This window comes from Delphinapterus leucas, chromosome 18, assembly GCF_059928025.1.
Source record: "Delphinapterus leucas isolate spDelLeu-1000000601 "Yukka" chromosome 18, BTC_Dleu_Yukka2, whole genome shotgun sequence".
In the NCBI taxonomy this organism is placed as follows: domain Eukaryota; kingdom Metazoa; phylum Chordata; class Mammalia; order Artiodactyla; family Monodontidae; genus Delphinapterus; species Delphinapterus leucas.
In genome coordinates, this window is record NC_143146.1 from 1,170,512 (window position 1) to 1,193,599 (window position 23,088).

At 47.1% G+C, this 23,088-nt stretch overlaps 1 protein-coding gene across 2 annotated transcripts in view; it reads right to left on the reverse strand.

Moving 5' to 3' along the window:
- Positions 1–1,861: 1,861 nt before the first annotated feature.
- The window catches only part of CUL4A (cullin 4A), a 45,811-nt gene continuing 24,584 nt past the window's right edge, over positions 1,862–23,088 (reverse strand). For both annotated transcript variants that reach the window (XM_089899330.1, XM_089899331.1), the window contains 10 exons: positions 22,383–22,575; positions 20,963–21,067; positions 20,555–20,665; positions 20,387–20,472; positions 19,704–19,811; positions 9,662–9,775; positions 7,371–7,476; positions 7,076–7,248; positions 4,361–4,513; positions 1,862–3,332 (listed from right to left, as the gene is read on the reverse strand). In XM_089899330.1, coding sequence (XP_089755456.1) covers positions 3,237–3,332; positions 4,361–4,513; positions 7,076–7,248; positions 7,371–7,476; positions 9,662–9,775; positions 19,704–19,811; positions 20,387–20,472; positions 20,555–20,665; positions 20,963–21,067; positions 22,383–22,575 — 1,245 coding nt within the window. In that variant the 3' untranslated portion in view covers positions 1,862–3,236. The remainder of the gene's footprint in view (positions 3,333–4,360; positions 4,514–7,075; positions 7,249–7,370; positions 7,477–9,661; positions 9,776–19,703; positions 19,812–20,386; positions 20,473–20,554; positions 20,666–20,962; positions 21,068–22,382; positions 22,576–23,088) is intronic.

A 23,088-nucleotide genomic window follows, 5' to 3' on the forward strand; every position in this document is an offset into this window, starting at 1 on the left:
ACTAGATGAGGAAGAGGGGCGAGGGGCGCTGGGCTTCCTCTGGGTGGGCTGACCACGCCCTCCACGGTAGGGGCAGGATGCTATGGGTGTGGTATGCGGGGCCATTTTGTTTTTCTTAACAATTTGGATGAATTTTATTTACAAACTTTTTGTTTTGACAAATATTCAAGCAGTACAGTATGCAATGAACAGCTTCCCTTGGCCCTGGAAGTCCGTCGTGAGGGGACAGCTGTGTGCTGCTGTGCACCTGCGCGCGCACACACACACACACACACACGCGCGTGCACAGGGGTGGTGCTCTGCCCCCCACCGTGGCCACACCTCTCCCTCCCATGCGACATCCGCTCCATCAGCGTCTGGATCTCACTCTGGGGAAGGCCTGGGGGACCCAGCGTCACACACGTTTGGACGGACACCACCTAAGTCCTGTCCAAGGACATTCAGGATTTTTTCTATGCGTGCTGTTCCGGTACCAGGCTTCCCTCCCCACGAGCGGCAGGACATCAAAAGGGATGTGGACTTTGGTGGGTCAAGGGTACGGGCATTTTCGAACATTCGAACAATGTGCTTGTCAGTTTAGCTGAGGGACCACCGTTCCACGCTGCAACTGAGGGGTCACGTCCTGAGGGTCCGCGGGTCTGAGCCCGGCGCTCCGCATCCTACCCTGATGGCCCGGTCCCCCGAGTCCCCTCTCTGCTGACCCCTCGACTCTCCGTCTCTTGATGGGCAGGTTCCACTTCCAGGCTAGAGCTGGACCAGGGTCGACCTCATCAGAGGGTCACCCCCCACCCCAGGGAGGGAACGGGGGGACAGGGTGTTGGGCAGCAGAGCTCCTGCCTGGCCTAACAGCTCGCCCACCCTAACCTGTCACCGGGCACGGCTCCCTGGGGCCTGAGGCAGGGGGCGTGGCCGCCCTGGCATCACAGCGACTCGCTGCTTCTTCTGACCCACCGCTCCGTCCTCCAGCTCTGATCCTACCTCAGCCCCTCCCGCCACCAGCCCAGCCCCAGCCCCAGCCCCAGCCCCAGCCCGCGCCCTTCCCGACCCACCACCTCCTGGGCCAGGGACCACGGCACCCTTCACCCCCAGCTGCTCTGGGCTCAGACTCACTGAGAGCACAGCCGAGAGCACAGCCACGGCCGGCTGGCTGGCAGTTCTGTGCACACGAAATGCTCAGCACTGCCTTATTCTGACCCCCAAATTTGCCAGTTTTTATTTAAAAACGTCCCCCCCCCCCGATTTTTTAGAATGTCAATTACCTTTGTCTTTTAACAAAGGGATCTTAATTCGTATTAGACTTTTTGCCACTCCAAAAAAGACGCATCTCAAGTTTTTTTCTTCTATTTGGTTTCATTTCTTGGACCCTTGGCGACACGCCTGTCCCCAGCCCCGCCCCGCTGCAGCCCCGCGGGCGCGCGCGGTTTCCGCACGGAACGCTCTGCCCCGACGCTGCCCTGCGTCAGGAGAGGTCTGAAACAACGCTCCACTCCTCCTGCCTGTTTCTTCTGTAGAGTCACCGGGTCTGTTTTAAAGGGGACGTTTGACACCGTCCCGCGCTGCCCCGACCTCCTGCCTGAGGCTCAGGGCTTCCCCGTGAAAGTCCTCAAAGCATCTCACCTTCTTCCTTCCAATTTAGTAGCTTTTCGCCTACGTGTCTTTTCCTTTTCAGTCATTCCTCGACTGCCACTTTCCCCCGCTGACCTTTAACCGTAATGAGACGTGAGTGACGTGACCCTGAAGGAAGCGCACAGGTGAAACACAGTGAGGTCAGGGCGGGGGGCCGGGGGCTGATGTCTGCCACGCTAAAAGGGTGAGGAGGAACGTGTTGTTTGCGCCACAGTTGCATTAATGTAATTTTAAGGCCAATTAAACTAATTTTATTCAGGGTAAGTCTACATTCAGTTACAATGTCAACAATCAAGAGATAATGAACTTAAAGTCTAAGAAGTAGAATCTATCTGGTCTCTTACCAACCACCTGTTACTGAACTCACAAATGAAAATTTACAAATATAGAAATAAGGATGATACTTAAAGAGTGAGGATTTTCATATGGAAACCCATAAGATGTCATATTTTAAACACGCATGTTTCAAAAAGGGAGAATCTTTTAATAATTTAGCACAAAAATCAAATTATATAAACTTGGTATATTCCAGAAAATATTGCTTTCAACACTTACACCATGATCAAAATTCCTTTGGTAGCTTTTAATCAAAATGTAGCCTGCTATTGTGTAAAATATAAAGCGCTTTTAAATGCTCTCAGCGAAGTGTCTGCTGTAGTTGCCACACGAACGTCACCGTCCGCTGTGCAGCCTCGGCTGCGCGCACACAGCAGTGAAAGCAGGTACCGCCGAGGTCACCCCTGCTCACAACGTCAAGTCTCCTCCGAAACGTTTGCAGTGGTTACAGCAGAGGACAGCCACCCTGCCCAGGGCCATGAGAACAAAACCAAACTTTATTGTCGCAATCGTACAAACACTGCAATTAGAAAAAATCAAACAGCAGTTCCCCAATGCAGAGAACGGGGCTGCTAGACTCAATCTTAGGACGGCAAACACACACACACTGCCCCCCTCTAAACCCTCAAACAGAATCCACAAGGGACGCAGTGGAAGTGAAAGTGAAGGCGCTGACGGGCTCGCGGCATCACACACGTCGGATGTGGTGTCCTCTTGGTGCATCAGAGGTCTCGCCAAGGAGCCCCATCCTGAAAGCCGCTCCTCAGAGGTTAACCCTTGTTGAAAGACCTGGAACAGATGCTACTATCCAGGCTGCATAATCGACCAGCCAGCTTTAACAATGACTGTTTCTTCCTAATGTTCACCAGTAAGGGTTCTTGTTTTGGGTCTAAGAGCTTCTGTCCCTGCAGCTACAGAAGGGCAGCACGGAGGGTCTCACACACACACACCGAACATCAGCTTCTGCCACGAGAACACAGCTTACAAAGGAGCCTCTTTTAAGAAACCAGTATCTGCTTGTCCGACCTCAGAGTCACTCTGCAGAGCCACGGAACCATCCAAACGCCTAACAGAACAGGAGGAAGAACTGGAGGGAAGGTACACAAGCCACCTGCAAATCCTTGAGCCTGTGAAGGAGGAGCCAAGGACCCCCCTTTCCTGCTAGTCCCAAAGCAGCCATGCTGCTGAGTACCAGAAAGTCCTGGAAACAGCACAGAAGTGTTTCTGCCCTACAGATACATTCTAGTGTCTCATGGGAGGAGCCGCCACGAGCCTCAGGCCACGTAGCGGTACTGGTTGGGACTGTCCTGGTCTCTCTCCATGTAGTCTCTGTCTATGAGAGATTCGATTCTCTTTTTCAAATCTCCAGGCTGGAAAAGAAGAACAAAAGCCCCAATTATAGTGGCGTTAAATTTACAACCATAGGGGAATATAAGATACCACGCTCGAAGCACGGGATTACAGTTATGTGCATATACCACATATCAACACACCCATCTACAAAGAATTGTTTATAATCAGAAGCCAATTATAAAACGCTAGACCAAAACTCCCTGCTTCCAAAGGCAATGTTAACATCATATCGTGAGCAAAGCGCGTCCTTCCGTGTGGCAGGCGTCCGAGCAGGGCTGCCCGTTGGGGGTGTGAGGCTGTGAACGGTGAGCACGGCACCGAGGTCGCTGCGCACCACAGCCTGGCGGAGCCTGCCGCGGTGTGTCCTTCCTTTGTGAGGACAATGCCCCTGATGCCGCCTGCCATCACCGTGTGCTACTTACACATGCTCCACGTGGGCAGTGCCCCTGGGAAGGGGACGCACCAGGCACGTCTGCATTTGGAGGCGTGTCTGCGCGGTCGCCTCTGAGCCCGAGTGGACCCTCCACCCCAAGTGATGGGCCGATACCAGCACCTGTCGGAGCAGAGCTGGCGCTTCTGCAGCCTCTGTTGAACCGTCGGGTCCCTCCTGTACAGGGGCAGGGACTCCGGCCCCACGGGGTGCAGAGCATGGCGGGGCACAGGACTCCCTGGGGACAGAAGGGCCCACTGGCCCGTCCAGTGTCCGTCCACTCCCCGGTCCGCCCGGGCTGGACGGCACGACCTCAGAGAACTTCTGCCCAGGCGCACAGGTGGTCCTGGGACGCCTGCCGGAAGGCTTTAGGGCAGACGTCCTCGGGCAGAGGCAACGTGACGATAGCGGGAGGAGAGAGAGCCGGGCCCTAGCGTCCCTCCCGCGGTGACCGGGGGTCAGGTGGAGCCCCACTCTCACACACACATGGAGATTTCTGTAGTGTGTGACCAGCTATAACGGAGGACAGATGGTCCGATGCTAAAGGTCGTGAGACTCGTATGCGCTTTGCCAAGGGTGCAACGGGTGCTGTGACCTAAGCGGACACCCACTCACCTTGACGGGAAACTTCAGTTGATTATACAATTCGGAAACGAGCAGGTTGTGGCCCAGCGTCTTTCTCATCTTCATTATCCTGACGATGGCGGCGTCGATCTGGTACTGCCGGTCCTGGAACACGCGCTCTGTGGTGCTGGCCTGCTCTTCAACCTGCACGGGAGAAGCGGGAGCGAGAGTGTATTTCAGTCCGACCGTGGAGTCTGATAAGCTTCTGTTGAAAGAAAGGCCACACTGCGGGTGGAGCCTGTCCTGTGCTGCAGTTTTGTTCTGGTGAAACTGTTTAACTTCAGGACCAAAGTAAGTACATTTACAGGAGTAGGTACAATATTAAAAGACTTTCGGTGCTGGCTATGAAATAGATCAACAGAACTTGTAGAACAGAAATGAGAAACTACCCCATAATATGAGAATCTGATTATAATAACGGTGACAGTTCCAATGGGTTATCAGAGAATCAACTCACTTTTTAAAGTAGGGAGGGTGGTTACAATGTTTTCTGATACTAAAATAATTTCTACACTGCCCACAGAAAGATTTAAATGTATAAACTACTAGAAAAATAGAGGTAAATGTTTTTTAAAATTTGGGTTAGAGGAAGGTCTTTCTTAGGATGACCCCCAAGTCAGAAACTGTGGAAGAAAAGACTCTACTTCCCACCGTAGTCATGTGGGAAACGCTCTCAGAACGACAAAATCATGTGCACAAAAGACAAAGGTTAATGTCCTCAATATAAACAGGATACCCACAAGTCAGAGGTGGAATATTACAATAAATGTACCAGTGACTTGAATTCAAGCAGTTAATTAAAAAGAGAAAACTGCAAACGGCCGCCCACGAAGAGCTGGACCAGTATCTATAAGGTGCTTCCAGGCGCTCGGCCAAGAGTCTTAAGCAAAAGCATTTTCACTGAAATCTCACATCCTGAGATGGTGTTACACTTATTCTAAAAGATGAAGAACTGAGGACTAGAAAGGTTACCTACTTCGTACGAGCTCCTAAATGGCAAAAAGATCCTCAGAGGAACCAAAGGAAGTCACACTAACACGGCAGTGAACTACTTCGGTGCCTGAGAACGGGGTGGGCAAAGGCCGGGGACGGAGGTCAGGACCCCCGTGAGCCAGAGACTGGAATCTGGCTGAGGGGTCAAGTCAACAAAGTTCACCTTCTCTGACGCAGCGATTCCAGGGCAAGGAGTTTACGCTCAAGAAACAACCCTGCCAGGGAAACAGGAGTGTTTTGAACAGGATGGTCAGCATAACACGATTTCCAGGAATGGAAACATCCTGACTGCCTTTCGGCAGGGGCACTGCCAGGCCCTGCAGATGGGCCCCACGGATTCTCGGATTCGAGCCACACAATGGATTACTCTGCACCCTTAAAAACCAAGTCCTGACATGGAAAGAGGCCCAGGGTGAAGAATAGGAACAGCTTACAAAACGGTGCATGTAAATGGCACGTGGAGCGATCCCATTAAGACAAGTTTACACATGTACATCAGAGAAAAGAGCTGCCTGCAAAAAAAGCCACAAACTCAAGTGGCAGGAGAGGTCACCTCTGGAGGAAAAGAGGTGACAGACAGGCCCACTTGGGAATTATAAGTCCAGAATCTTACACCCTTTAGTCACTCTGGTATAAATTCCTAATAGTAAGAAAGATGGAACACAGGCTATATGCATTAAACCTTCAACAGATATGTCGAATTACCCACTAAAAACACTGTGCCAATCCAAGCATCTCAAAAAATAAAAACATAAAAATTCCCGTTTTCTCATATTCTTGCCAACTCCCGATACTATCAAACTTTTAAACATTTCCCAAATTGATAGCCAAAAAATAGAATATTATTTTAATTTGAATTGAAAAAACTACTGATGAGATTAAATACCTTTCACGCATTTATTGATCTATTTCTTTTGCACGATCTGGACATACTTCCCGACTGGGCAACACCGAGCTCCTCCGGGGAAGGGCAGCAGGCCTCAGACCCGCTGCAGGTGTAGGAGCGTCTGTGATGGCACCTCACACCTTCAGAGCTGCCCGTGCATCATCTGGACTACCTCCCTCCCCACAAGGCCCTGTCTCGCTCATCCACACGTACAAGGGGGCGGCTGACACCTGCTCTGTAGATGGGCACCAGGGTGCATCTGCCCGCCTGGCCCACATGCTGACCACAGCCCTGCGGTACCAGGGCTTCTGCATCAGGAAGGCCCGAGGGCAGGTCCAGAACCTGCTCCGGACACGTGACACTCGAGAGCCTGATCAAAGCTACAGATGCTCCAGCTGTACATGGATCCCAGAGGCGCTGCTGGTGGGTCCACAACTCCCAGGACCCTCACCACTTCCACCCCAGGACCTGGTGGAGGCGAGGCCGAGAGGATGGCTGAGTGCTGTGCAGAAATCAAGAGACAAGTCACCAGGTTTTGGAAATGACGTGCTCTCCACGCTAACAGCATGCGGTCTAGGAAGATCTGATTTATCCACCACTTCTGTGAATAGGAACCATAACTGTTAAATGCATTTCTTTCTGATTTTTGCCCCTGTCCTGAGTATAAAGTAATGAAAGTTACGTTAAAATAAGCCCTCTCATAGACATGACGTATGTAATTAGACACTTTAGAATATGCTCTGGAACCCTACAGTTGAGAAATTACTCTAAACCTAGTGACTCCCTGGTGAGTGCCGTGTAACGGAAGAGAAAGTGGGTACACGTACGGTTTCCTTCATCTGGATTTGATTGATCTTGATCCGAAACAACTTGTGCTTGAACTCTCCATTGAAGACGAATCTGTCTCCGTCTTCGACCTCCCTCCCTCTGGGACTTTTGATCAGCACGCGCGCCCTCCCGCAGGCCAGGGACTGCAACGTCCTCCGCAGCTCGCTGCCCTCTGAGTGGGAGAAAGCGCACAGGTCAGGACCCCGGGCAGCCGCGACCTCGGGTGCAGCCAGCAGGGGCCGCGCCTCCACGTCCTCTTCCCCGAAGCCGCCCGCGCTGCGGAGGCGTGCCTACCTATCCCGGTGGCCATCTTTATGTCCTCAAAGCTGAATCCGTCGCCTTCGTTGAACATGAGGAGCACCAGCGTCTGGAGCAGCGACACCTGCAGCTCCTTCTTCCCCTTGAAGAGAAGGACAGCTCACGTGGGACGCTGCGTTCGCGCACCCCGCAGACCTCTTTAAGAGGCTTCTCTTTGCTCTCAAACTTTGTGTGCGCGGGGAATGGTAAGAATTACTAATTGAACACCAAATAAGAAGAAATTAAGTTACGAGTTATACAAGAATAAAATGACTCAGGATTGCACTTAAGTCTTCTCTTGAAATACTCTGGACAGAGCACGAGAAGGCACGGTGACGAGGCCGGGCTGGAGGGGAAGCTGGCAGGAGACACGGCTGATGCTGCATGAAGACAACAAGGACACTGCGAACAGGCGCACACGTCACACCTCGCTCGACTGCAGGTCTGCGTGTCTGTCGGCTCCCTTTCCAAGCACCTGCTCCTTCCGTGCCGCGTCCCATGTCGGTGACTCAGTATTTCAAACCCGCCACCAGAAAAGGATTAGGACTTGCTGAAGGCTCACACGACAGTTAGCATTTTCTTGGCAACAAAGTATTTTTAAGTTAAGGTATATAGTGGCTTCTCAGACGTAGCGCTGTCACACGCACAAAGCCATGTGACCCGCCTTATCACGATACTCTCTCCACTGCAGCAGCTGACTTGGGCCCCACCTCCTGTCACCCAGCCCCTGCCACGGACACTCGCCACGTGGTCACTGTGCGGAGGGGCACCCCCTGCAAGTGCTTCCTCTGGGCCCAGCCGGGGGTGTGGACAGTAAGGGGACCGTGGGATTTAACTCTCACGACACCTTAAAGAACCATATGTGAAGTCTTCCCTGGTGGCGCAGTGGTTAAGAATCCACCTGCCAATGCAGGGGACATGGGTTCGAGCCCTGGTCCGGGAAGATCCCACATGCCGCGGAGCAACTAAGCCCGGGCGCCACAACTACTGAGCCTGCGCTCTAGAGCCCGCAAGCCACAACTACTGAGCCAACGAGCCACAACTACTGAAGCCTGCACGCCTAGAGCCCGTGCTCCGCAACAAGAGAAGCCACCGCGATGAGAAACCCACACACCGCAATGAAGAGTAGCCCCCGCTTGCCACTAGAGAAAGCCCGCACACAGCAACGAAGACCCAACGCAGCCAAAAAAGAAACAAATAAATCAATTTATTAAAAAAAAAAAAGAAAAAACAAGAACTATATGTAGCGTGTGTGGTTTTGTGTATATGACCCTGTACAATAACAATGAAATATGTACAGATAATTTATGTGTAATTGTATATTTAATTTATATGAAAATGCATAGTTAACGTAGTACAACTGCAAAACAGTAATTCTGTAATTTTTTGGCTCAGTATACATAATTGAATTTTGTTTACAAAATTGAAGTTAAGTTCGAATATGGACTGTTTTGTGACATGTTTCTTTCACTTATCAATACACTGTATGCATTTTCCCTTCCTAAATTATCACTTTTAATAACAGCACTGAAACAAATATTCTTATTCATTAATCTGTGAAAATGTTTTATGAAGACAAATTCCCAGAGTTGGAACTACTTGCAACAAGCCCGTGATTGCAGGTTCTGAGACGCAGCACCACACTGCCCTCTGCAGGGCTCACGGGCTCCTTCCCGCAGGGGGCGAGGCTGCTGCTCTTTTAGTTGTAGCCTCTATCAGTTTCCTAGTCAGAGTGGCGTTTTACTGCTTTTAACCTGTAACCCTTTGACTGGCGGAGAAATGGACACGTTTTCATAGATAGCGATGTTTCAGTCTCACTTTTATGAACTGCCTCTTCACAGCCTTAGCTCTTTTTTTTTTTTTTTTTTTTTTGCGGTACGCGGGCCTCTCGCTGTTGTGGCCTCTCCCGTTGCGGAGCACAGGTTCCAGACACGCAGGCTCAGCGGCCATGGCTCACGGGCCCAGCCGCTCCGTGGCATGTGGGATCTTCCCAGACCGGGGCACGGACCCCTGTCCCCTGCATCGGCAGGCGGACTCTCAACCACTGCGCCACCAGGGAAGCCAAGCTCTATTTTTAATTAGGTAAATGCTTTTCTATTCTAATTAATTTTTATTGATTAGAATAGTAAATCCTTCGACTGTTTCATTTTATTGACCTTTGAAAAGCCAGTGTTGAGTTATATTGAATAAACACTTCCTTTCTTTGCTACCAAAGTTCAATCACAATCAAAAAACATTCTATTAACATACTTAAGAAAAATAAAAAGTGGAGGAGACACAGGACTTACCTCTTTAAACTCTGCTTTCAACACAGCGTGACCCAGTGTAGTTTGCCACTGAAGCTTCCGACCGCTGTGCTTTCCGAGATAAAACGTCTTGAATACTTCCTGAAGTTTAACCATCTGTCAGGCCACGGAGACAACAGGGTTATAACTGCACTAAACACACCTTGAACCTGAAGGACCACGTCCTGTTATAGCTGCGCTAAACACACCTTTAACCTGAAGGACCACGTCCTGTTATAACTGCGCTAAACACACCTTTAACCTGAAGGACCACGTCCTGTTATAACTGCGCTAAACACACCTTTAACCTGAAGGACCACGTCCTGTTATAACTGCGCTAAACACCTTTAACCTGAAGGACCACATCCTGTTCAGCGTTCACGGCTGAATGAAAAGTCAGTCCTGTGTTTTGACAGCCGCCGCCACCTGCTCGGGCCCTGAGGTTGTTGCGATTTCAATGGTACTTTCTGGGAGGGCTCCTGACGCCGTCCAGGACGTGAGGCTGGGACCTCCCTCCTGAGCCCCCGTGGGCTTCCTCAGCCCCTCCCGCAGCCTCTGTGCCCTGGAGCACCCGCGGCTCTCATCAGGCTTCATCTGGTGAGCCGACCCCTCTCGACAGCTTCCCTCTGCAGCCTCCCCCTGCCCCCGGGCGCCCGATACCCTCATCACGAGGATTCCTGTCTCCAACTGGCGACCATGCCTTCTGGGTCTTTTCGGGTTTGTCTTCTCACCCTGGAGCCCCAGGGCCCGCACTCCACTCGGCCCTGGCAGTGTCATGAGCCGAGGCCCAGGTCCTAGGAGAGGGTTCAGTTCTCCCCTGGGCCCGGCCCCCCCAACTCCACGGCGTGCACCTCCTCTTCCCACCCCTCTGCCAGGTCCGGAGCTGCTCGCCGGCACTGTCACCAGCCCACTGGACGGGGTGCTAAGGGAGCAGGACCTGGGCTGCCTCTGCGCTACTGCAAAGTAGGTGCCGAGGGATGAGGGCCTGGGCCCTCAGCCTCGCAGCTGCCTGGCAACTCCTCTTCATGCTTCCAAACTCAGCTCCTAGTCACCCCATGGACCCATGACCCATCTTCAATACATCAAGTCCCAGGCATGATGTCACTGCATGTCTAAGTATTTCAGAACACAGCTAACAGACAAGGACTCTTCTAGAAAACGGGTCTACTGTACCATCTCACACCTAAAAAAAAGTCAACAGTGTGATAATCCTTCCAATGCAGACGTCTCTTAAAATTATTTCCTGGAGATTAATTCCCAGGAGTGGAAATAATAATAATGATTATAGTAAGGTAGCAGCAGCTAACGCTGGGTGCTTACTAGCTAGTTACTGTTCTAGGCCCAACAAAGATCAAAGACCTAAAAATAATTAAAGCTACAAAGCTCTTAGAAGAAAACAGAGGCACACATTTTCGTGACCTTGGATTTGGCAACAGTTTTTTAGATACGACCAAAAGTACAAGTAACAACAGAAAAAAAACAGATTAAGTGGACTTCATCAAAATTAAAAACTTTTATGCAGAGGACACTATCAAGAAAATAAAAAAACTCACAGAAGATATCTGCAAGTCACATGTCTGATAAGGATCTAATGTCTGGACACAGAAAGAACTCTCACCACTTAACAGACAGAAACACAATTAAAAAATGGGCAGACAACTGAATAAATAAATGTAACAGAATTAACAGACGAGTAATAAACCTTTTGAATTAAAAAACAAAAATGGGCAGAGGACTTGAATAGACAATTCTCCAAAGAAGGTCTACAAATAGCCAATAAGCACATGGAAAGATGCTCCACGTCATCAGTCACCAGGCAAAAGCAAGTCTAACCAAAATGAGACACCGATTCCTACCAAGATGGCTATGTCATAAAAAATGAAAAATAACAAATGCTGGTGAGGAGGTGTGGAAATTGGAACCCCTGTGAGTTGCTGATGGGAACGTAAAATGGCGTAGGTGCTATGAAAAATGGTGGTAGTTCGTCAAAAAAGTTGAACAATTATCACATGAACCAGCAATTCTACTCCTAGGGATAGACCCCAAAAAGCCGACAACGGGTAATCAAACACGGCACACTCATGTTCACAGCAGCATCATTCACGACAGTCAGAAGGTGGAAATAGCCCACATGACCATTGATGAATAAACGAATGTGGTCCATGTGCCCAATGGAGCGTGATTCAGCCTTAAAGCCACATGCGACGGCGTGGATGAACCCTGAGGACATGATGCTAAGTGAGAGAAGCCCAACCGAAAAGGCCACACAACGTACGATCTCAGTTATAGCAAACATCTAGAACAAGTAGATCCAGAACAAGTAGATCAGTGGTTGCCTAGGTCTGGGGTGGAGAGAGACAGGGGAGGGAGAGGGAGAGAGGGAGAGAGGGAGAGAGGGAGAGAGGGAGAGAGGGAGAGAGGGAGAGAGGGAGAGAGGGAGAGAGGGAGAGAGGGAGAGAGAGGGAGAGGGAGAGAGAGAGAGAGAGAGAGAGAGAGAGAGAGAGAGAGAGAGAGAGAGTGTGTGTGTGTGTGTGTGTGTGTGTGTGTGTGTGTGTGTGTAGTGGGGATGGGGCATGGGAGGGACTGCAGGGCTTCTGTTTGGGATAATGGAAAAGGTCTGAACTTTCCATAACTTAATGCCACTGAGCTGTACACAAAACTGTAGGTGTATTTTACCAAGTACGAGTATTTGGTAAGCCCCAAACACCTTTTGCTAGAAGACCAAGGTTCTCAAGAGTGCAGGGGTCCATGCTGAAGCACAGGAGCTAGGAGAGCCCCTGCAAGCCAGAGGTGGGGTAATCTCAGCATCAAATAGGTAAGAATCCAGGAGTGCACACTGACAGAGACGGAGGAAAAATAAGTAAATTCGTGGGGCAGAGGGGAAGGCTCGTCCTAGGAAGAGGATGCCAACTTCTAAACAGAGAAACGGGAGATGGGACGGGATCACTACTTGTAGGTGAGCATGGACCCAGGCAAGTGAGTCCGATGGGGATTAAGAGGTTCACATTGTCCTCGAATTCTCCCCACAAGTTACTTGATAACTACAAACCAGCTGACACCTTAACCAGGTGAGCACAGGTATCATCATCACCAGGGGCAAAGGAACAGCGTGCGGCCCTGGCCCAGGGACCGAGAAGACTGCGGCGGGACCTGCACGGCCGGCGTCTAACCCACCAGCAAGCTGGGAGCCTGTGAGAGCCACCTGCAGTTCCAAAAGGGCTGCGTCGTGAGGGAGAAGGAAGGGGTGCTGCTGCCCCCGCTGAAGGGGACTGCAGACGCGGGTGACGTGGGGGCCTGGGCTGGGCCTGGCAACCAGAGAAAACGCCACGCGGGACGCGGCTGGGACACTGACAAAATCTGAATATGGCGACATGCAGGATGGGGGCGGAACATCCACGTCAACTCTCTGCACTTGGCAGTGTCCTCTGGTCCTATTCCCAGGAAATCCCCTCTAACGTACTGTGATTAAAGGACGTGATGCAACCTACTCTCAAGTGGATCAGGAAACAACGCACATTACGGGGAGTGTGATGGGCACGCCTGGCGGCGCTAGGGAGTGGTAGAGGGTACTGGGAACCCTGAACCGTTCTTGCAAATTCCTCTAAGCCTGAATTGTTTGGCGTTTTTTTTTTTTAATTTTTGAAGTTTATTTTTATACAGCAGGTTATTATTAGTTATCCATTTTATACACATCGGTGTATACATGTCAATCCCAATCTCCCAGTTCATCACACCACCGCCCCAACCCCCTGCCGCTTTCCCCCTTTGGTGTCCATACGTTTGTTCTCTACATCTGTGTCTACTTCTGCCCTGCAAACTGGTTCATCTGTACCATTCTTCTAGGTTCCACATATATGCGTTAACATACGGTATTTGTTTTTCTCTTTCTGACTTACTTCACTCTGCATGACAGTCTCTAGAGCCATCCACGTCTCTACAAATGACCCAATTTTGTTCCTTTTTATGTCTGAGTAATATTCCATTGTATACATGTACCGCATCTTCTTTATCCAGTCATCTGTCGATGGGCATTTAGGTTGCTTCCGTGACCTGGCTATTGTAAATAGTGCTGCAATGAACATTGGGGTGCATGTGCCTTTTTGAATTATGGTTTTCTCCGGGTATATGCCCAGTAGTGGGATTGCTGGGTCATATGGTAGTTCTCTTTTTAGTTTTTTGAGGAACCTCCATACTGTTCTCCATAGTGGCTGTAGCAATTTACATTCCCACCAACAGTGCAAGAGGGTTCCCTTTTCTCCACACCCTCTCCAGCATTTGTTGTTTGTAGATTTTCTGATGATGCCCATTCTAACTGGTGTGAGGTGATACCTCATTGTAGTTTTGATTTGCATTTCTCTAATGATTAGTGATGTTGAGCAGCTTTTCACGTGCCTCTTGGCCGTCTGTATGTCATCTTGGGAGAAATGTCTATTTAGGTCTTCTGCCCATTTTTGGATTGGGTTGTTCGTTTTTTTAATATTGAGCTGCATGAGCTGTTTATATATTTTGGAGATTAATCCTTTGTCCATTGATTCGCTTGCAAACATCTTCTCCCATCCTGAGGGTTGTCCTTTCGTCTTGTTTGTAGTTTCCTTTGCTTTGCAAAAGCTTTTAAGTATCATTAGGTCCAATTTGTTTATTCTTGTTTTTATTTCCATTACTCTAGGAGGTGCATCAAAAAAGATCTTGTTGTGTTTTATGTCAAAGAGTGTTCTTCCTATGTTTTCTTCTAAGAGTTCTCTAGTGCCCGGTCTTACATTTAGGTCTCTAATCCATTTTGAGTTTACTTTTGTGTATGGTGCTAGGGAGTGTTCTAATTTCATTCTTTCACATGTAGCTGTCCAGTTTTCCCAGCACCGCTTATTGAAGAGACTGTCTTTTCTCCACTGTATACCCTTGCCTCCTTTTGTCATAGATTAGTTGACCATAGGTGCGTGGGTTTATCTCTGGGCTTTCTAACCTGTTCCATTGATCTATATTTCTGTTATTGTGCCAGCACCATATTGTCTTGATTACTGTAACTTTGTAGTAGAGTCTGAAGTCAGGGAGTCTGATTCCTCCAGCTCCGTTTTTTTCCCCTCAACATTGCTTTGGCTATTTGGGGTCTTTTGGGTCTCCAAACAAATTTTAAGATTTTTTGTTCTAGTTCTGTAAAAAAATGCCACTGGTAATTTGTTAGCGATTGCACTGAATCTGTAGATTGCTTTGGGTAGTACAGTCATTTTCACAATATTGATTCTTTCAATCCAAGAACATGGCATATCTCTCCATCTGTTTGTGTCATCTTTGATTTCTTTCATCAGTGTCAGTTTTCTGAGTACAGGTCTTTTATCTCCTTAGGTAGGTTTATTCCTAGGTATTTTATTCTTTTTGTTGCATTGGTGAATGGGACTGTTTCCTTAATTTCTCTTTCTGATTTTTCGTTGTTAGTGTATAGGAATGCAAGAGATTTCTGTGCATTAATTTTGTATCCTGCAAACTTACCAAATTCATTGATTAGCTCTAGGAGTTTTCTGGTGGCATCTTTAGGATTCTCTATGTATAGCATCATGCCATCTGCAAACAGTGACAGTTTTACTTCTTTTCCAACTCGTATGCCTTTTCTTTTTCTTCTCTGATTGCCGTGGCTACGACTTCCAAAACTCTGTTGAACAGTGGCAACAGTGGACATCCTTGTCTTGTTCCTGATCTTAGAGGAAATGCTTTCAGTTTTTCACCACTGAGAATGATGCTGGCTGTGGGTTTGTTGTATATGGCCTTTATTATGTTGAGGTAGGTTCCCTCTATGCCCACTTTCTGGAGAGTGTTTATCATAAATGGGTGTTGAATTTTGTCAAAAGCTTTTTCTGCATCTATTGAGATGATCATATGGTATTTATTCTTCAATTTGTTAATATGGTGTATCACTTGATTGATTTGCATATATTGAAGAATCCTTGCATCCCTGGGATAAATCCCACTTGATCATGGTGTACGATCCTTTTAATGTGTTGTTGGATTCTGTTTGCTAGTATTTTGTTGAGGATTTCTGCATGTATAATTCATCAGTGATACTGATCTACAATTTTCTCTTTTTGTAGTACGTTTGCCTGGTGTTGGTAGCAGGGTGATGGTGGCCTCATAGAATGAGTTTGGGAGTGTTCCTTCCTCTGCAATTTTTTGGAAGAGTTTGAGAAGGATGGGTGTTAGCTCTTCTTTAAATGTTTGACAGAATTCACCTGTGAAGCCACCTGGTCCTGGACTTTTGTTTGTTGGGAGATTTTTAATCACAGTTTCAATTTCATTACTTGTGACTGATCTGTTCATATTTTCTATTTCTTCCTGGTTCTGTCTTGGAAGGTTATACCTTTCTAAGAATTTGTCCATTTCTTCCAGGTTGTCCATTTTATTGGCACAGAGCTGCCTGTAGTAGTCTCTTATGATGCTTTATATTTCTGCGGTGTCCATTGTAACTTCTTTTTAATTTCTAATTTTATCGATTTGCGTCCTCTCCCTCTTTTTCCTTTTTGTTTTTATTTATTTATTTATTTATGGCTGCACTGGGTCTTCATTGTTGCACACGGGCTTTCTCTAGTTGCGGCGAGCGGGGGCTACCCTTTGTTGCAGTGCGCGTGCTTCTCATCACGGTGGCTTCTCTCATTGCAGAGCACAGGCTCTAGGCACGCGGGCTTCAATAGTTGTGGCACGCGGGTTCTAGAGCGCAGGCTCAGTAGTTGTGGCGCATGGGCTTAGTTGCTCCACGGCATGCGGGATCTTCCTGGACCAGGACTCGCACCTGTGACCCCTGCATTGGCAGGCGGATTCTTAACCACTGCACCACCAGGGAAGTCCCGCTCCCTCTTTTTCTTGATGAGTCTGGCTAAAGGTTTAGCAATTTTGTTTATCTTCTCAGAGAACCAGCTTTTAGTTCTACTGATCTTTGCTATTGTTTTCTTTGTTTCTATTTCATTTCTTTCTGCTCTGATCTTTATGATTTCTTTCCTTCTGCTAACTTCGGGGTTTTTTAGTTCCTCTTTCTCTAGTTCCTTTAGGTGTAAGGTTAGGTTGTTTGAGATTTTTCTTGTTTCTTGAGGTAGGCTTGTATTGCTATAAACTTCCCTCTTAGAACTACTTTTGCTGCATCCCATAGGTTTTGGATCAGCGTGTTTTCATTGTCATTTGTCTCTAGGTAATTTCTGATTTCCTCTTTGATTTCTTCAGTGATCTCTTGGTTATTTAGTAACGTATTGTTTAGCCTCCATGTGTTTGTGATTTTTACGTTTTTTTCCCTGTAACTGATTTCTAATCTCAGAGCGTTGTGGTCGGAAAAGATGCTTGACATGATTTTGATTTTCTTAAATTTACCAAAGATTGATTTATGATCCAAGATGTGATCCTGGAGAACAATCCATGAGAACTTGAGAAGAAAGTGTAATCTGCCGTTTTTGGATGGAATGTCCTATAAATATCAATTAAATCTATCTGGTCTATTGTGTCATTTAAAGCTTGTGTTTCCTTATTAATTTTCTGTCTGGATGGTGTAGGTGAGGTGTTAAAGTCCCCCACTATTCTTGTGTTACTGTTGATTTCCTCTTTTACAGCTGTTAGCAGTTGCCTTAAGTATTGAGGTGCTCTTATGTTGGGTGCATATATAATTGTTATATCTTCTCGGATTGATCACTTGATCATTACGTAGTGTCCTTCCCTGTCTCTTGTAACCGTCCTTATTTTAAAGTCTATTTCATCTGATACGAGTATTGCTACTCCAGCTTTCTTTTGATTTCCATTTCCATAGAATATCTTTCTCCATCCCCTCACTTTCAGTCTGTATGTGTCCCTAGGTCTGAAGTGGGTCTCTTGCAGACAGCATATATATGGGTCTTGTTTTCGTATGCATTCGGCGAGCCTGTGTCTTTTGGTTGGAGCATTTAGTCCATTCACGTTTAAGGTAATTATTGATACATATGTTCCTATGACCATTTTCTTAATTCCTATGGGTTTGTTTTTGTAGGTCTTTTTCTTCTCTTGTGTTTCCCACTTACAGAAGTTCCTTTAGCATTTGTTGTAGAGCTGGTTTGGTGGTGCTGAATTCTCTTAGCTTTTGCTTGTCTGTGAAACTTTTGATTTCTCCATCGAATGTGAATGAGATCCTTGCTGGGTAATCTTGGTTGTAGGTTCTTCCCTTTCATCGCTTTAAATATGTCATGCCACTCCCTTCTGGCTTGTAGAGTTTCTGCTGAGAAATCAGCTGTTAACCTTATGGGAGTTCCCTTGTATGTTATTTGTCGTTTTTCCCTTGCTGCTTTCAATAATTTTTCTTTGTCTTTAATTTTTGCCAATTTGATTTCTATGTGTCTTGTCATGTTTCTCCTTGGGTTTATCCTGTATGGGACTCTCTGTGCTTCCTGGACTTGGGTGGCTATTTCCTTTCCCACGTTAGGGAAGTTTTTGACTATAATCTCCTCAAATATTTTCTCAGGTCCTTTCTCTCTTCTCCTTCTGGGACCCCTATAATGCAAATGCTGTTGCATTTAATGTTGTCCCAGAGGTCTCATAGGTTGTCTTCATTTCTTTTCATTCTTTTTTCTTTATTCTGTTCCATGGCAGTGAATTCCACCATTCTGTTTTCCAGGTCACTTATCCGTTCTTCTGCCTCAGTTATTCTGCTGTTGATTCCTTCTAGTGTATTTTTCATTTCAGTTATTGTATTGTTCATCTCTGTTTGTTTGTTCTTTAATTCTTCTAGGTCTTTGTTAAACATTTCTTGCATCTTCTCAATCTTTGCCTCCATTCTTTTTCCGAGGTCCTGGATCATCTTCACTATCATTATTCTCAATTCTTTTTCTGGAAGGCTGCCTACCTCCACTTCATTTAGTTGTTTCTCTGGGGTTTTATCTTGTTCCTTCATCTGGTACAAAGTCCTCTGCCTTTTCATTTTGTCTCCCTTTCTGTGCATGTGGTCTTCCTTCCACAGGCTGCAGAACTGTAGTTCTTCTTGCTTCTGCTGTCTGCCCTCTGGTGGATGAGGCTCTCTCAGCTTGAACTATTTTGATACAACTGAACAGACCTGCAGCACCATGAGTGGGGTACGCCCTGGGGGAGGAGGTAAGGGGTGTCTTCTGGCGAAGGTGATTGGGGAGACAAGTGTCTCCCAGATGGTGGGGGGGCGTGGTGGTTTTCTGCAGAAGAGCTTCCACTGGGAGGGTCACACCTGGGCCCGGGAGCACGAGAGAACCGGGTGCGTGGAGCGTGCCTCAGAGTCTTCCATCGGGTGCAGAGATTCAGGGAGGGAGGGCCGAGCCCATGGCTGTGGAGGTCCCTTGGGGCAAGTGGACACATAGGCTGGAGGCTGAGTGGGGCATGTGCACAAGGGGAAGGAAGCGGAGGGGGCTTCCAGAGAACATCAGCATTCAGGATGGAGGGAAGGGAAAAAAGAGAAGAAGACCACAAAGGCAAGTGACTAGTGGGGTCAGAAACAGAAGAACAGCCAAGGAAAGATACTGTCTTGAAAACAGGAAGAAGGGCTCCAAGAGGCAGTGCTCTGCCCCGGCTCCCAGGGTCCAGGGCTCCATGCCCAGCTCTCTTCCTGGAGGCCTGGCACCAGCCAGCTGGCGCCCCAACCAGCGATCCAGATGCTGCTTCCTTCTCTGCACGTTCCATGCCCGAGCCCAGGGTTCTCCCCAGTACCCGCATGTCCCCAGAGAACCAGAGTGATGGCCGACGCACGCACCATCCCCTGCCCCTCGCGGGACCCTGGCACTGTCTACAACGGGCGGGAGGGACAGCCAGACAAGGAGGCCCATGGCTCCGCATGCAGGAACTTTTTTAAAAAGCGCCTGTGCTAGCACCTTCTTCACGGGCGGCCGGTGGACACGGAGACAAAATGCATCTACTGCGAACACTGTTTAGACAGAGACGACTGGGGTTTTGACCAAGTGCGTGATTTAAACACTCCTTGAAAGACAGCACATCTGTGCCGGCATGGGTGCTACAAGGGGGAGGTCCGTGGGGCTCTGGAGCACCAGTATATGAATAACAAAGGGCATTCGGGCTTTAAAACGCTTACCTCTGGAGTTAGATGTACTTCCATGGGGGTGTATGTCGGCCAGTATCCCATCGTAAGTATGTTCACTGTCAGGTCTATAGAGCCTGGGTCACTTTGATTCTGCATATACTAAAAATAAAGAAAATCAGGACAGAATGATTACTTTAGAATATCACCAAAAAGAATTAATTCATTAAAAAGTAAATGGTGTCATTTTCAAAGTACAGTTTACCTTGTCTTTTCATTTATTTTAGTCCCTGGAACATATTTCACCAAAACCACATACCCTGTTCTAAAGTCACTAGAAATGTTTTCTCTTCTTTAGTCAAATAAGGATCATTAAAATCATTTAAGTCAAATTTTTAGTGTGCAATTTTAGGGATTATTTTCCCTTTTTCTTTTTTTGGCTACACTGCACAGCTCGCGGGATCTTAGTTCCCCAACCAGGGACTGAACCTGGGCCCTTGGCGGTGAAAGAGTGGAGTCTTAACCACTGGACTGCCAGGGAATTCCCAGGGATTATTTTTCTTTTTCATTTTGAATTTAAGTTTTTTGAATATGTGAGATGTTAATGGTGTAATTTTTAAGGACGAGAATTCTACACAATTCACATACTTATGTACATAATTTACATAATCATTTCTCACAATTTAAAATAGGATACTTTTTAAAAAGCTGTTTTACTTGACAAGAACACAACTTGCCTGCTTGAAATGAACCATGATGTCCTTAGAGAGCTCCATGTCCTTGAACATGCCTTCCAGCTTGCTGGTGAAAGCAGCCCCACACTCTGGACACAAGTGGACTGCAGGTGAGCATCCTGGGAGAACACCCATCGGGCACCAAGCCCCACCCCCGCCCCACGCGCTCACCGTGCTTCAGCTTCGACAGCATAGACTTTTCAGCATCAACGGAGGCACTTTTTCCAACGAGGAGTCTTTTTGCTAAATCTTTCTTATAAAATGCCTCAAAGACATCTTTACCTATTTATGAGCAAGTGAGGACAACGTTAAGTCATTAGATAGCTACCATGCAAACGTTCACCTCAACAGCTGAGACAGCCAGAGGGGCGTCCACCCTGACGCCAGCCAGCTCTAACCACTGAATTCCCACAAACACCTCACTCAGTTCGTGGCAGCCATCACCCTAGTCCCTGTGGTAACAGGGAAGTGGACACATTCCTGTTTTTCTCAACAGAAGACGGGGCCCGACTACAGACGCTCTGTGGACACCGCGTCCTCTGTGCCCGGCGGTGAGGAGATGCCGCGAGCCCCACTCACCGTGAATGAACCGGAATAGGATCATGATCTTGTCCAGGATCCTCTCCAGCTCCTCGTCCGTTGCTTCCTTATTACCTGCTCTCAATTTTGAATCAACGTGCTTTGCTGTAAAAGGTTCAATTATTTGAAAAATAAGCATTCTTTATATAATACATATTCTAAATACATGAAGGAAGAGATTTGATTTCTCCACATAAAAACTGAACAGTAACACTCTGGAACCTTTCCAAAATGACATTATTATGAGATAAAAAGGCAAACACCTGTTTTTCTAAGATCTGTACTTTCAGGGCACCGAGAACAAACACTTTGATCCCATGCTGGGGCTCATGACACATGAGTGCTCCAGAAATTGCAATACCCCATCTTCAAGATGTGCTGTGATACATCCGGGTGAGACTTTCTCAAGAGAAAGCACTCTTCTCAGGGCTGACAATGCAGGGACAGAGCAGTTCTGCTTGGGCTTCTTGTTTCTGAGATACACGAACCCACCATGACCTGGCTTAAGGAAGGCAGAACCCAAGCTCCCAAGAGTCTGAAACCATCTTTAGAGAAATCGCAATCCATAAAGTGGTTCAAAGGCTAAATTAAATTGCCTTTAAACTTCTCCTCTTGTTGTTTTCCCCTTATCATTCTTTATTATGAAATATTCTGAACACACACAGAAGTAGTCACTTGTACAGTGAACCCCATGTTCCCACCACACATTTTCAACAACCCTCAACAGAGCCCAAGTCTGCATCACACCTTCCCTGCCCTTTGCCTCCTGTCAATCTCAAAAAAAAAAAAAAAAATTACTCACTAATGAAATTCTGTGAATCCTAAAATATTTTGGTATTATCATGAAATAATTATATAAAGTGATAATTTAAAAACTGTTTCATCTTAAAATATGCTATCTCCTGAGATGTCATTCGATTTTACCGTACTTTAGTACTGACTGGAGGATACGACGACAGTGACTAAACAGCGTCTCCTGTTAAGTGTTATCTAGAGACTGATGGTTATCCTCATAGCCTCAGGACGTTCCTGTGTAACAAACCTGAATCCAGTTTCTGAGCAGAAATCACTGGCTTGTAGTCGACATAGAGAATCAGGGCTCATCCTTACAAAAACAACTCTGGAGCTGTGAGCAGTACAAACTAGGATAAATCTTTATGTCCCTTCCTCTCTTATGATGTCGAGCTCCATTTCCTTACAAAATCACAACTACATGCACCCTTATGCAAGCACCACGCACTTACATATGTATCTAATACACCTATAAGCACACACCTGTGTGCGTGGTTTTTTGGGAAGGTGTGTCCTGTTAAGGCATGTGCCCTGCCCTCCCCATATGGAGGCTGAACCTTTGGGAAACAATCTACTGGAGTTCTGCTTTATCCCCTGTTAAGAAAAGGATAGAAGCATGTGTTTCTACCAATCAGCTCTGCAGGTTTGTTTGGCCTCTTGTTGATGAACGATTCGAAGGACTCCTTCATCAGGTTGATGAACTTCTCGTTCCTCTGGAAGCACACTTCTATCACGTGGTCTACTCGGTCCTTGAAATCCAGCAGGTCCTGCACCATATCTTTATCTTTTTCAGGATTGATAACGATTGTTGTCCCAAAAGTCTGCAAAAACATACCCCAAGTCATCAACAGGTTTCTGATACAACACAATTTTTCTCCTGCTATCAAACAATCATGATAGTTTTATATAAATTAATCACTCCTGGTGTTAAACACTAAATAGTTTCAAAAGTTTCACAAATTTAGTCCACCTTCTAAAAATTAAGTGGATATGCAACTAATGCTTTAGGGTTACAATTCTGCTTCTGGAAGAACTGATCAATTACTGGGGAAATGTCTGTTGCTTTCTGAAGAAAAAAACTTTTACTTATAAATTCCTCAAATAGAAAGTAACCCCCTTAACGTGATACGCCTATTCGGACTTCCTGACTATAGTTTTCTTTCCCCTTCACTTCTAACTGTGGGTGGTTTAGAGCCTGGTTTTTAGCCTGTACTTTTAATTTAAAGATGCTATTTAAACATTACTAAAAGTCTGTGCGTGACAACAACAGTTTGCTATCTGATGAAAAACTACCAGCTGAAGAGACACTGAACACAACCGTGGTTCAATGTAAG